The 14,392-nt window shown below is 50.5% G+C and overlaps 1 protein-coding gene across 4 annotated transcripts in view; it reads right to left on the reverse strand.

Annotated features, from left to right (window-relative positions):
- SAMD4A (sterile alpha motif domain containing 4A) overlaps nt 1-2,314 on the reverse strand; it is a 105,815-nt gene extending 103,501 nt beyond the window's left edge. The window contains exons 1-2 of one of the 4 annotated variants that reach the window (XM_074821105.1): nt 2,211-2,271; nt 762-1,406 (exon numbers count right to left, since the gene is read on the reverse strand). In XM_074821105.1, coding sequence (XP_074677206.1) covers nt 762-957 — 196 coding nt within the window. In that variant the 5' untranslated portion in view covers nt 958-1,406; nt 2,211-2,271. Of the gene's footprint in view, nt 1-761; nt 1,407-2,210 lie in introns of all 4 variants that reach the window. The other 3 variants (XM_074821104.1, XM_074821103.1, XM_074821102.1) reach the window with 3 other exon arrangements.
- Between the last annotated feature and the right edge of the window lie 12,078 nt (nt 2,315-14,392).

Raw genomic sequence — 14,392 nt, forward strand, 5'->3', positions numbered from 1 at the left:
CATTTACTTCTGCGGAGTTAACTTGTAATGGTGTGTAAATAAAACCGAAATACACTTTTGTAGCCGTGCACATTTTCTGTAACGCACCCTGTACGTTCAGTAACGTAAAACGCTCTACTCATATTTTCTTAGAGCTCCACTGAAACACAAGGGGGTATTCAGAGCCGCAGGAAAAAAATGCGTCCAAACAGGATCTGAATGATGAAATAGGAATTGCCACATTAAAAAAATAAATGAATAAAATAGGGTAACGCAGCTGCCCAGACCTTTAGAAAATAACAGTTCCTCTAAGGTAGCGATGGGCTGCTTCTGCATGTTGCAGAAAGCAAAGCAAGCCACGTTGTCCAAAAGAAGCCTAGAAAATCCAGACTCTACGTGACCTGACTTACTTATTTCACAGGAAACTGCATGGAAGGAGGAAGGGGGGTGGGGGGGGGGGGTGGGGGGGAAGAGAGGAAAAAAAAAAAAAAAAACACCAATCATTCATGCTACCGTAGTTACACCACGCCATAGACTGGAGTAGTTTGCTGTGAAAAATCAAACTGAAATAAACCATCGCCCGTTTAAAAAATAAAACGTAAGGAGAGAAGCTGTTAATGCAATCACGCTGAGGAGCCCTGGCTCACCAACCTCCCTCTTGGGTGGTTGCTTTTCGGTGGGGGTTTTTTGTTGTTGTTTTTTTTTTTTTTTTTAAATTTTGCCTGCATTAGAGCATCGTTCAAGAAGGGTTACAGAAAAAAAAAAAAAACCACCACACTCACCGGGGTTGTTGGCTTCCCCTTCGAGGATGTGGAGCTCGGTGCAGTCTGCCAGGGAGTGCTCCAGGCAGAGCTGGAGGAAGCGAGCTTGGGTCCGGCTGACGCGTTTCAGCAGCGAGAGCAGCGCAACAGTCTGCTCACACTCGTTCCAGCCCTTGAACCAACCGGCCAACACGCCGACCTGGTCTCGAAACATCATGGTGAGCCGGCGGCCGGAGGAGACACCTCTGCGGGGGGAGAAAATAAATAACCGGGAAAGCCTCCCTGCCCCGACTCTCTTCCCCTAAGTCTTGGGTCAGGATTAAAAAATAATAATAATAAAAATGGAAAACAACAACAATCTCCTTCGCAATAAAAAGGGTGGGTTTTGTTTTGGACGCAGCTTTCGGCCTGGGTTGGGTTTTGCTCCCTCTCTTCTGGCTCCGGTGCAGTGCTGGAGTCCCTGACGGTGACAAGGGAGGGAGGGGGAAAAGGAGGGGGAATCGGGGGGGGCACCAAAAAAAAAAAAAAAAGCCAAAAAAAAAAAAAAGGAAAACCCCAGCGTCAGGGCTGCCCCCAGCGAGGCTGCGGCGGCGGGCAGGGCAGGGCGCGGCGGGGGGGCTGCCTCCTCCCGGCGGGGGGCGGCGGGGGGCGTCGGGGGCCTCACACCTGGAAGAGAGAGCGGGGGCGTCAGGGGGGGGAGGAGGAGGAGGAGGAGGAAGGCTCGCCCTCGGCCCTGGCACGCAGCGGCCCGGGCACCGCAGCCCCGCTGCCTTCCTCCCCCTCCTCCTCCTCTTCGAACGAGCAGATCTTCGAGCCCCCCCCCTCCCCAGCCCGGTTCGGGGAGGTGGGGGGGGTGCACCCCCTCCCACTGCACCCAGCGCCCCCCCAGGGTGCACCCAGCAGCACGGGGGAGTGTGGGGGGGTGTAAGCAACCCCCGTGCAGTGCACCCAGCACCCCGGGGAGGGGGGGTCGGGGGATCAGCACCCCCACACACCCCGCCAATGCATCTAGCACCCCGTCAGGGGAGGGAGGGAGGGAACTCCCCTCCCCGCGGCACCCAGGCATGGGGAGGACCCCCCCTCAATGCATCCAGCACCGCCGGGGGGGGGGGAATAAGCAACCCCCGCACTGCATCCGGCACCCCGAGATAAGCAGCCCCCCCCCCTCCATACGTCCAGCACCCCCATGGAGGGGGGGGAGAATAAGCACCCCCCCAACGCATCCAGCGCCCCGAGATAAGCAACCCCCCCAAACATCCAGAACCGCATGGGGGGGGGGGGAGGAATAAGCACTTCCCCCATACACCCAGCACCCCCATTTATGGGGGGACCAAGCAACCCCCCCACACGCATCCAGCCCCCGGGGGGTGTCCCCACTGCAGCAAAGCACAGCTGAAGGGCGAAGGGGAACGAGTTCCCCCCCCCCCCCCAAAAAAAAAAAGTTCCCCCCCTCCGCACTGTCACACTCACCTGACTCACAGCGGCCCCGGGGAGCGGGGGGGGGGTCGGCGCGGCGCTGGGGGGGGCCGTGCCATGGCGGGGAAAGGGGACGGGGAAGGGGGGGGGAGAAAGGGGAGGGGGGGGCCGCGGGGCGCGAACGGCGGCGGCGGCTCCGCGGCGCGAGACTGAGGCCGGCGGCGCGCCGAGCCCCCGCTCCCCACATGCCGCTCATTTGCATAGCGGTGACGTCATGGCGGGGCGGGGCGGGGCGGGGCGCGCGGGGAAGCCGGGATGGGGGGGGGGAACCCACCATCTAGTGGAGCGCGGGGTAATGGCAGGGGGGGGGTTGGGGGGGAGGGAAAAAAAAAAAGCTACTTCGGGCTCCGGTCACTGTCGCATCGGCAAGAAAGTGTCTTCTAAAAATTTTATTTTTTTTTGTGGGGGGGTGTTTTTCATATCGGCGCGCTCAGCGGTAAACGGTGCCCCGGGGTTTTGGCGGGTGGCGATGGGGATGGATGGATGTAACGCTGCAGGCACTACCAGGATTTGTGTTGCGGGTCCTCAGTATCCCCCACAGATTTTATTTCCCTGGTCTTCGAGGGATGAGTGATACAGGTATCTCCCAAGAAGGGAAACGGGGGGAAAAAAACCCCAAGTACGAGCATTTTGCGTGAAGACAGCAAATACTGAGGAGAATCTAATGCTTTATAAAGCATAAAAAATGGTGTAAAGCGTCTTCATTTGTAAAAGGATGTGGGCTGTCCGATCCTTGTGCAGCTGCTGCATGGGGGGACAAGTGACACGGGCACCTTTGCAGCAATTCCTAGTCCCCGTGGCTTTGCGGACAGGGCAGCTCAGAGGCGAGTCAGAGACGTGTTTGGGTGTCGAGAGATGGCGAGGGAGGGAGATGTGATGGGATCGTGGCAAAGCAAGGGCCGAACCCCTCCACTGGCAACTCCTGTGTGCTCTGGTGGGTGCTGGAGAAAGGAAAACTCCAGGTTTGTGCACCCTTTGGCTTAAAAAGCAATGCACACGGCTGAGTCCATCTCTTTTTTGGGGGAAAAAAATGTAGCAGGGAGATAAATGTTGCTCGAAGCCCTCGGGAATGCCCGATCCCGTGTGCAGGAGTGTCGATCCCGCAGCAGGACCACGCGATGAGGATCACCAAGTCGCTTCCAGCAGCTCCTATACGTCAAGTGCAAACGGTCCATCTCCCCCCGCTTACGTGTTTGCGTGTAACACGCTTTAGCTTTCAGTATGTCTGGTGACTAATTAAACAAACAGGAGCGGAGTTCCCTGCCAACAAACCCCAACCATCTGTCTCATCCTCCAGCTCCATCCTAATAAATGGTCAATCAAAGAGCCCCTTTCCCCTCACCTCGACGCCGACAGTCCTCCCGCCGGCCGGGCGTGCTGAGGGACGGCCCGTGGAGCTGCGAGGATACACCATCTGCCGTGCCGGTGTGTACGTTTTGCACAGGGACATGGATCGAGGCTCGTTAAAGCATCGGCGTTAACGGCACGAGGAGCTCCGGGCAGAATGCCGCGTGCTTGCACGTTGCTAATTTAAGGGTTGCCAAGCTTTGCTTTGCCGATAACGCCTCTCAGGTTTTGCATTTTGCACATCTAAAGTGGTAACAGCAGCCATCAGAAGAATATTTAGGGCTGAAATATCAAACGCAGCCCTCCGTGAGGCCGGGCAGATCGGCGAGAGATGGTGTTCCCCCACACGCAGCAAGTCATGAACGAGCGAGAGTAAAAGAACCAAAGCCACAGAGTCTGTGAAATAAAACCCAAAAGAATCATCCGCCACCCAGGACCCCACAGTACCCATTCCCCATAGTGCCCCCAGGAAGCAGATGTGGAGGAGTGAGATCCTGATGTAACGGCATACGCTGTGATGTTTGGAGGTTTCTATGGTAATTAAAAAATATATCTGCGACTCATGGAAGAAATACCCTGCTGCATCACTAGATGCATTGCGGGGCGGGTGCCCGTTGCAGATCGGTGCAGTAGAAAGATCCCCAAGCTGGCTGGAAGCAAATCTCCTTTTCTAGGGCTAATTGGCTGGGGTGGGGGGGGCTCATCAACACCTCTGTGGTTAACTCTCTTCCCCATGGAGCATCCAATGTGCAGCCACTATGTCCTGGGAGCAGAGACACCCCAGCCAGCTCTGCACAAACAAAAGGCAGAGAGAGTGGTGAAGCGGGGTAATTCCATTTTATATGGCAATTCCTGGGGGATACCGGGATCTTCACGGATCCAGCTGAAGTATTTCTGCAGGGCTGCAAGCCCCGGGGCAAAAAAGTGGAGGCTGCTAGCGAGGCTTTGCATGGTCTGTGCTGTCGTTATCTGGCTGGGGCAGAGCTGTGGTCTGGCCGACCTCTGCTGCCGGCATGCTGGGGTGGCTCGGTACAGCAGCATTTAGGTACCTTCTACGTTTCTGTTTACCACCTTGGAGAGAAAACAAGAGGCTTGTGGTAATATTAGCCAAGCAGGTGGTCTAAACAAATTAGTGAATCCTGACGGTTCATAAGTTCAAAGGAAGCAGTTGCTCATCTCCGTGGAAGCTATCTGATAACATATTTAGCTGAAGGAAGGATGAGGATATCCACCAGCACACAATGGCCTAGATTTCCTATCTCATTAAACCCAAGTATTAGGGAAAATATCATGGTAGGCAGGCTGAGATAACTAAACACAGTATTTCTTCCACTTGTTCCTCAACAAAGTGCAAATTGGCCACTGGGATGCTAGCATTTTCCTTACCTTGGGTGGTGGAGCTGTACGATTCATACAAATAAGACCCGCCAAAAACAAACACAAAAACCCGAAATCTAAGAAAAGTAAAAACAAAAATTAAATAATAAAAGCTACATGGATCTATATTTCCAAACTGGGTGGGGCAGCCGTTGAAAATTTGTATTTATAGTCATGCTCCCGTGCCCAGTCTGGGGTTCGGGGATGACCTCGGGTCTGAATTCCCCATGAGAGGAGCAGCGATCTTCCAAGGGGCTGGGGAAGGACAGAAAAAAAAGATGATCCCAGGCCTGGAATACCTAACCTAACTCTACATACACCGCATTTTGCTGGCATCGTTTTGGGGCAGAGTGTGAAATGCTTGTCTTCCAGCCTTAATGCATGACCCTGCCCTATGGATCAGCTCTCAGCCCAGATGTACAGCCACTCCCTCTTAAGTCCTGTTAGTGGTAAATTAGGTGTTGTAGCCTAAATCCTCCTGAAAGCAGTGTGGGCTGACTGGCCTGATGCAGGAGGCAGTGATCGACGGGCGATGAGGGACTAGGGCTGGGAGGAAGAGCACATTTAACCCTCTGGCATGAGCTGCAGCAGGGGGTCGGTGCACAGCTGAAGGGGAAAGAGAAGAAGTGGCAGCATCTGAGCGCTAGTGGAAGCAAGTGGAAGCACTGGGAAATACTGGTTAGCATGGGAAGCACTGCTCACATTATTTGTTTAGCCATTGTCAAGGCGGTTGCTTTGAGAAGGCCCCGTTTCATCTCTGAAAACACCATCGTGTTGTGCTGTGAGCACACCGGCATCTGCCTCGCCAGCAGCCTCAGCTCTGCCCTGTGCACTTGGTGAGTAGGCTCATAGGGACCCCAGGGATACAGAGGCAACAAAATAAATCAGCTTAACTAGTGGTTCTCAAAAAAGCACCCCTGGCATACGTATCACAGGCGGCTCTGATGCCCGGTGACATGCACAGAATCGGTGACGAAGAGGAGCTTGAGGAAGAAGGGGATGCAGAGGATTTATTTAACCCGGCAGGCAGTTTCATTGAGCTCTTCCCCTTGAATATAGCCCCTTGAATATAAACACAGGCTTTCGCATTGCAAAACCTTATCATCCCACCAACAGCAAGTGAATATCTGCAGAATTTCTCTTTGCAAAACTGAGACCTCTGTGTGTGTCGAGGGCAAAGCCTGACTCAAGCCCTGCTGGGCCTTCAGGGCAGCCTGGTTATTAGGCTGGTTCGTGTGGCACACGAGGGATGTCCCATCCCGCCCCCTCCGCCGGCCGTCGGCACAGGCACGGAGCACAGCTCCAGCTCACACCTCGGATGGGTCTGCAGAAAGATGCCTGAGCAGCTCTGGGCCCCTCTTCATGTGCACTAACACCCCGTAAATGCCTGCCGGCGAGATAACTCCCTGGATGGCTATATCCCATAGCCTCACGTCATGTTTACCTACAACACTCAGATTTTTCAAACCATTTCCAGCCAGCAATGAAAGCAGCTTGTTGTAGGACTTGGAGCTGACTGAGGCTGTGTTGCAAGCAGATGGCCTTGATGAAACAAGACACTGATCCCCAAGGAGGCACCATTCAACGGAGCTGCTCGACTCCCCGGCTCCAGCAGCTCCAAGACAGGCTTGGAGATGTGCATTAGCATGCACCATCGAGGAAATTGCTTCCCTGACTACCCCTTTCAAGCAATTCTCTTTGGAAGCCTGGTTCCAACTCAAGACATATGTCAGCAACACTGATACTAAGGCAGTTTTCCTACTTAATTATTAATAATGAAGCATGCCTGGTGCTGACAAAATGATGGTAATTTAAGGAGAATTTCCTTAAAGGAGAATGGAAGAGTTGCTAGGTTGGCTGAAGTTTTAGACGTAGCCAACATGCTGGTGTGGAGGAAAACCTTCACACTTTCACCTGATAAAATGGCAGGGGATCCAAGCATGAAGGGCAAACACGGCGGGAAACAGCTCGCATTGATCCTCCTGCTCCTGGCTCCAAACACCCAGTTTTCCACAAAACCTAAATAAGTAACACCTAGGGCTGAGTGCAGCTAGAACAGATGTAAATAAAGATGATCCACTGAGGCCTCTAAGGGGTATCCTCCATTTTGCCCGAGTCCTCTAGAGACATTGCAAGAAGTAACAAGAAGGGGACAAGATATGGAAACTGAGCTGGGCAGAGAGGCACCAGCTGTGTAGGAGGTAGGATGGGTTTTGCTTCTCAGGAGTCCTCAGGAGAGCTCCATAAATGAAGGCTGGCACGTCTATGAAGGGCTAACTGGGTGTTGCATTTAGGGTGAAAATACATGTGGTAAGAGATAAATCCCCTTGTGTTCTAGCTGGTCCTCAGAGATTAGAGGGGCTGGGGGCGGCTGGACTTATCTCTTAATAGGTATGTCAACTGGGGCCGTAACTATAGGCCTGACCTGGATGCCCAAACAGCCCATATGCTGTAGGCCCAGCTGCATTCAAAAGAAGCCATCAGATTCATGAATAGTGAGGATTAGTGGCTGTCACTATAGGTCTGACCCAGCCCAAACAGCCCACGCACTGTAAGTCTGGTTGCATTCAAGAGAAGCCGTCAGATTCACGAATAGGACGGTTTATTTTTATGCAACATCTACAGATTCTTTAAGATTGCCTATGATAAATGCACAAACTGCAGGTTGGTTATATAGCACTACACAAAAGAAAAATGATTCCAATCACACACACTAAGTTCCCGGGTATACACTCGGCGTAGCTAAGGAAATCTTACCAAAAGGCGTCCCTTCTGGGGGGGGGCAAGAGCACAAACCCATCGATCTGTCCCTCCGATTTGGTGTCGGATAATTGTCCCTCCAAGTTAGTACAAACTTGGGGTAGTATTTATCTTAGTTTGTATGTGTGAGTGGGTGGGACTCAAACCATTACCTTCTGAGTAACGACACGGCACATTCCTTGGTACTAGGGGTACAGCTGTTTTCTGTGGGGAAAAAAGGGAGGATGAGGAACAAGGCTGGCAAGCTACTGAAAAAATCATCCCTTGAGAGAAAAGAGTAGAGCAGGAGATAAATCTGTCCTTGGAATGAGTGAAAGAATGGGACCACATGGCCCACACCCCGCTTCGCATTCCTCCTTGACGCCACAACAAACACAAATCACTGGACCTCCATCCCATCCTGTGCTTGCTCTGGGCACCCAGCGTCAAGGAAATGTGTGTTTTCAGATTTCTCACTGTTTTGCTTTTCTCATGTTTCCAACACCTAACACGGGGTAATACCAGCCCCAGCTCCCTGATGAACCAGACTGGTTGGACAATGCTCCACCAGATGCTTAAACTGCTGCTCGGATGTATTTATGTGTTTCCTTGAAAAACAGGGAAGAAATAAATAGGTAAGATTGTAAATGTTGCTCCGTATATACCAAACTCAGCTTGTCTCCAGCCACCACCCAGCAGAGCACAGCGGAGGTCACGAGTTCCCTGAGGAGCCCGGCATGGGGAGTGGGGTACCCTGACAGCTCTGCCCATGGGCCACTCAACACGCTTGGTGCAATACACCAAAATGCCCCAAAACCACCATTCCTGTCTTCATGGGTATCAGCAAGATACTCTGCAACAGGTGGGAAAAGAAAAAAAAGGAGAAGATTCTCATGGAAATGAGCAAATACAAAAAGGGGATAAAACCATCTTATTAGATCAGATTCGTGCAGGTAGGGTCACTCAGCTGGACCATCTCCAAATCCCGCTACAAAGGATTATATTGCTCCGAATAAGAGACATACAAAAGACTGAAAATCATTCCTACTTCTGTGCTTTAAGGAGCTCATTTGGAGAGGCAAGGCTCTTGATCAAAAACCAGTGGAAATATCTTTGGGTTTGCCTTGCCCTTGTATGGGCTGGTCCTACTCCCGACAGCCGAGGCTACCACATAGTTACAATACGAGATCACGCGTTACGTCCCAGTGTAGACGTCTGTGGTTAAAACTGGTTGCTGGCTCCAGGGCAAAGCTTTATGAGCCACCACGTTTCCTGTAATTGTCCCCAACTTCATCAGCATCCAGCCACCTCTCTGTCCCCACCACCTCTTTTAATAGCTTTCAGACTACATGGGACAAGGAAAATACTGGCTGTGCTGGAACACATGGTTTTTCTGGGAATCCTTGGAGAATGAACACTTGATGTGCAGCAACCAGGAACATTGAAGGACACTATTGAAAAAGTGGCCTATGGAGGTCCAGCCATTCCAGTTAGCTACAGCAGATGTATCCAGAGGGGGTAGTGGAGCCCCACATTGCCTGGCTGCAGTCACTGGAAGCAGGAGCAGGATGAACTGCAGAGAAATCTGCACATTGCCAACCTACCTGTAAAACCCAACAAAATAAAGCCCAGCAAAACGAGTGGCAAAGTATTGCAGAGGGTACAACTCTGCAAAGCCTGGAGGGTGCTGTGAAATAAGTGTCTAATGGGTTACTGCGAGTCGATCCAACAGTTAAAGCATGGTAACATCAAGGTAAAGGTTGCTAAAATGAAAGATATAAATGACCCCATTAAAACACGTCATAGGGTCAAGAGTCCTTTATATTATCAAATACCTTTTTCAGGACAGGAGAAAAGCAAATTGTTAATGATAGAGCATTAAATGCTGTTGGACTCAACGGAGACTTTTTCGTTAAGAAGTTGGCGCTGAAAGTGAAAACCGGAGCTGGCAGACTTATTTACACATTTTCATGTCTCTGGGAAGATACTTAAAGATTGAAAGACTGGAAAAGCTATAGCCATTCTTAAATGTGAATCCACCAGCTCTTGGCAAACATCTTTCTTTTGGCCCTATCGCAAAAAGTAAAGGTCTTGTGTCACTCAAGCCGTCCCAGCAGAGGAGGGTTTGGATGCTGCTGCTGCCACTCCAGCCAGGGTTGGTAGTGACCACCTAGGAAGGAATGGCTTTCAAAAGAAAGGCAGCAGCTGGGTTGTCAGTCTTGTCTCCGTGTATGGCAACGTCTCGTGCAAAGCGTTGCTTTTCAAGCTGTCATACGCCATAAATGGCTGTCCTGTTCTTACTTTGATCAGTGCAACGTGCCGCCCTAGGAAGGGGTCTGCTAGCCTTGGCAAGCGGACCAGCCACACAAGAAAACGCGGTGCCTGACTCCCTCGGGGCTCCCCACTCGCTGTAATTATCCCCAGCCTCACTGCCAGCAATATCCCACCCTGCCTTCCTGCAAGCTGGTGCATTTTGAGCTTGCGGTCTAGGCTCTTTCCCTACAGGGGAAATCCTTGAAATCAAGGACCCTCAGGAACTGGAGACTAAAATCAAGTAGCTCCAAGCACGGTGTCTGTGTTGCGTTTGACCAGCTAAGACACAACGGAACATCTGTATCTCACAGTCCGTTCTGGTGGCAGGAGATTGATGCATGACAACCCCTGGTAGATCTCTGGGGTCTCACTGCCTCTGAACGCAATAGTATCTGCAGAGTTAAAAGAAAAAAAGAAGAGGAACAACTATCAAAATAATTCACAAGTTAGCAATCCTCCCTCTAGCCCGTTTGTTAAATTATTGCTCACAAGGAACTGATAGACACCGAAATAAATAGCACTGTGAGAGAGATAAGTGATGCATTAGACTTCTCACCAGTCCCCTGACTACAGCTACTATTGAAAAATCTGCCAAGAAATATCAGATGTGAAGTGGCTATGCAATGGGAGAGTAAAAAATATTAGGAACCGCCAAAAACCCTCATCTGATGAAGACAAAAAGCTGGAGGAGGCGTCTAAAGCCTAGAAAAGCTTTCTAGGTACAAACTTTCTGCTGATACAAGGACGCCACAAACTGAGGATATAAAACTCAGGTAGCAGCTAGTTGTCCAGATAACTTATTGCTGATCCCACAGAAGTAATTCCGGGGTTCACTCAACCCTCAGGAGCACCCGGATTTTTGTCACTTTGGACATCAGACTCTGCTGAAGACTTCATCTAGTCTTAAGAGACTATGTTTACACATAGTATTTTTACTGTTTTAAAACATTCCCATTATGAGATGGCATAATTAAAGCATGAACTCTCCTAGCTCAGATGCAGCAGCATCCACACAAAGGTGCCTTTATGTAGGTGTTGCACATTCCTACAAATTTATGGAACCAAACCAGCAGAAGCCCCTTTTTACAGGTATAACCATCGCTGCACTACAAGCTCGTATCTCCTCTACCCTCATCGCTCACAGACACGAGGAAGTAAAAGCAATACAGAAACAATGTGTAGAGCTGCCTGAGTGACTCCACACTGTTCAGCAGAGACTTTCTGAGCCTCTCTGGGGCCACTAGCTGGGCAAACATCTCAGGTGATTATGGCTAGCACTGCTTCAGAGAGCAGTGGCAAGGCAGGGAGTGGGCTCTGGCTGGTATTGGGGGGACCCTGCAAAGCATGGGACTCTCCAACGCTCGGTAGGGACCTGACAGCTGTGCTCCGGTATGCATTTGCAGTATGAGGCCACTGTATGCTGTCAAAGCAACATTAAAATGGGAGTAATACTAAAAATTATCCAGAAATAAACCCCTAATCCTGGTTTCTCTTTGCCCTTCCTGCCCAGCATACTCCAGCAAGACAATATCAAGCCTTTGTAATGGCTTAATTCAGAGGAGGACTTTTGCTGTATCATGTAAAATTCATCTATTCCTGGCATTAATTACATTAGCTATAAACATACAGGACACCAGGGACAGCCTTTGCAGGGGCTGCACGTCCGCTGCAGTGACAGAGACCAGTCCTTGTTTATTCTGAACATCAGGACAACTGAGTAAATTGTGACTGGTGGCCAGTTACTCCAGAGACTTCCCAGTTACACACGTCAGCCCCAGACCTCCTTCACCTGGCAGATCTTGCAGAGCTTGACTGGGGCACGGGGGGAACTGAGCAACGCACAAACTAGCAGGAGAAACTCAGATCCCGAGTCTTGGCTCCTTTTACCATACTTACAGTTTTAAGTTTGATGTTAGCAAGTAAATGAATCATTTTAATCAGATTCACACAGAAGCTTGTCTTAAAAGCTGAACAAAACACGTAGATGGGGTCTCATCTGCTCAGACCCATCAAAACATGAGATGATGAACAACTCCTTCCCTTATTTCCAGGTGGGAAACAGCCTCGTGCCAGGTTGGCAGTGTTGGTTACTGGGAGCTCAGCAGACAGCTTCGGCGCTCTGACGGTCAACGGTCATCCTCTGTGGTGGTGGTGAGACCTCGCAGGGTCTGTAGTGGAATGCAGCACCATTTCAGCCCACGAGGAGTAGAGGTCAGGGCATCAGACAATTTTCAAAATGCCTTATGGGAATTCTGAATTCCTCATGGGAATGGGAAGATCATTTTAAGATTAATTGACCTGAATTGTCTCCCTCCTACTATTTGCCCTATACTTGGGGGAGGCAGGTAAGAAGGCAGGTGAAGGGCCTGGAGCACAGGTCTGATGGGGAGCAGCTGAGGGACTGGGGGGGTTTAGTCTGGAGAAGAGGAGGCTGAGGGGAGACCTCATGGCCCTCTACAGCTACCTGAAAGGAGGGTGCAGAGAGGGGGGAGGAGTCTCTTTAACCAAGGAACCAGCGCCAGGACAAGAGGGAATGGCCTCAAGCTGTGCCAGGGCAGGGTCAGACTGGCTCTTAGGAAGGATTTCTTTGCAGAAGGGGTTGTTGGGCGTTGGAATGGGCTGCCCAGGGCAGGGGGGGAGTCCCCATCCCTGGAGGGGTTGAAGAGTCGGGTTGACCCAGCGCTGAGGGATCTGGTGGAGTTGGGAACGGTCAGTGTGAGGTTCATGGTTGGACTGGAGGATCTTCAAGGTCTTTTCCAACTGAGATGATTCTGTGAAGATCCTAACAGAGAACTTTCTCTACAGAAGTAAGATGTCCACATCATAGTCCATTGGCATTTGGAAAGGCACCTTGGGACACCCCTAAGTAACACCACTTAGTTTGATCAACTCCTTTCAAAGCCTCAGCTCTGATTACAGCTGATGAACCAAACTGAGCGGTGAGGTACCTCCCACCTCTCTCCTGCAGCAAAAATTGTTACCAATTTTTAATACCCCAATGCTGCTGAAAAGAAGCAAGTCTTGCTGCCAGAAGTCTGCGTATGTTCCTTGATGTCCCCAAATCCATAAACATCATCTATAATGAGTGGAAAAGGAATGTTATATGACCTCTATTACAACAGGGCGACAGAGCAGAACAGTCTCTGCCAATATACTGTGGTTTTGTGGGTCACAGGAAGGTTTTATTTCTCTCTTAGAGCCTTGAATCCCTGTTTTAAGACAACCAAGGGACACACAAGGCAGCTTTAGAGCTGCTCCTTTTACTTCTCACCTGATCTGTATTTTGAGATGGCTTCTTAGAAGAAGGGCAAACGTAATAAGCCAGCTACTGTACTTTTTATAACTCTGTCAGGTCTTTGATTTGGGCCAGCAAGGAAGCTTGTTAGATCCGATAAAGCAACTAAGCATCTCTGGAAAATGCTATTAAAAGAACATGAAATAAATGAAAAGCTGGGACAGACTTAATGGTAAATACATGGCCTGGCAGTTCAGCACGGCTACATCCTGTTTGCCATTATTATTTAATACTGGCATCGATTGGCTGAAGGATGAGACAGACCAGGCAATTCTCTGTGGGGTTTACTTGAATACCAATTTCACTTTGAGATTAAACAAGCCCACAAGCGTGGATCACGCTGTCTTGTTGGGAAATTTTAATGAATTGATGCTGTCAGGGACTACCATGGTCAAGCGGTAAACAACTCCTCTTTGATCGTCTGCGTGGACAAACCAAGTCCCTGCTAACTATCAAGCAGTGACCACCTCCAGGTTAGAGCCAGTGCAGCATTAACCTGCTCCTCTGGAATAACAAGCTCTACAGCCACTATTCCTCATGCTGGTAGTGTAAGCTGTTCATATGGAAACGGCTATTGTCATGGCTCAGGCTCTTTGGTCTTTCTATTTATTTTTCTGAGAGCTCACAGAGGCCTGGAACAATTTACACCAGCTCTCCATTTCACAACAGCGACATGTGGGTACAAAGGGAAGTCTGAAAGATAATTATTTCCACCATCATCACGTTAGTTGCTCCCCTTTAACGGCAGAACAGAATCCCAGAATCATCTCGATTGGAAAAGATCTTGAAGATCCTCCAGTCCAACCATGAACCTCACACTGACCGTTCTCAACTCCACCAGATCCCTCAGCGCTGGGTCAACCCGACTCTTCAACCCCTCCAGGGATGGGGACTCCCCCCTGCCCTGGGCAGCCCATTCCAACGCCCAACACCCCCTTCTGCAAAGAAATCCTTCCTAAGAGCCAGTCTGACCCTGCCCTGGCGCAGCTTGAGGCCATTCCCTCTTGTCCTGGCGCTTGTTCCTTGGCTCAAGAGACTCATCCCCCCTCTCTGCACCCTCCTTTCAGGGAGTTGTAGAGGGCCATGAGGTCTCCCCTCAGCCTCC

The sequence above is a fragment of the Strix aluco genome, chromosome 4 (genome assembly GCF_031877795.1).
Source record: "Strix aluco isolate bStrAlu1 chromosome 4, bStrAlu1.hap1, whole genome shotgun sequence".
NCBI classification, from domain to species: Eukaryota; Metazoa; Chordata; class Aves; order Strigiformes; family Strigidae; genus Strix; species Strix aluco.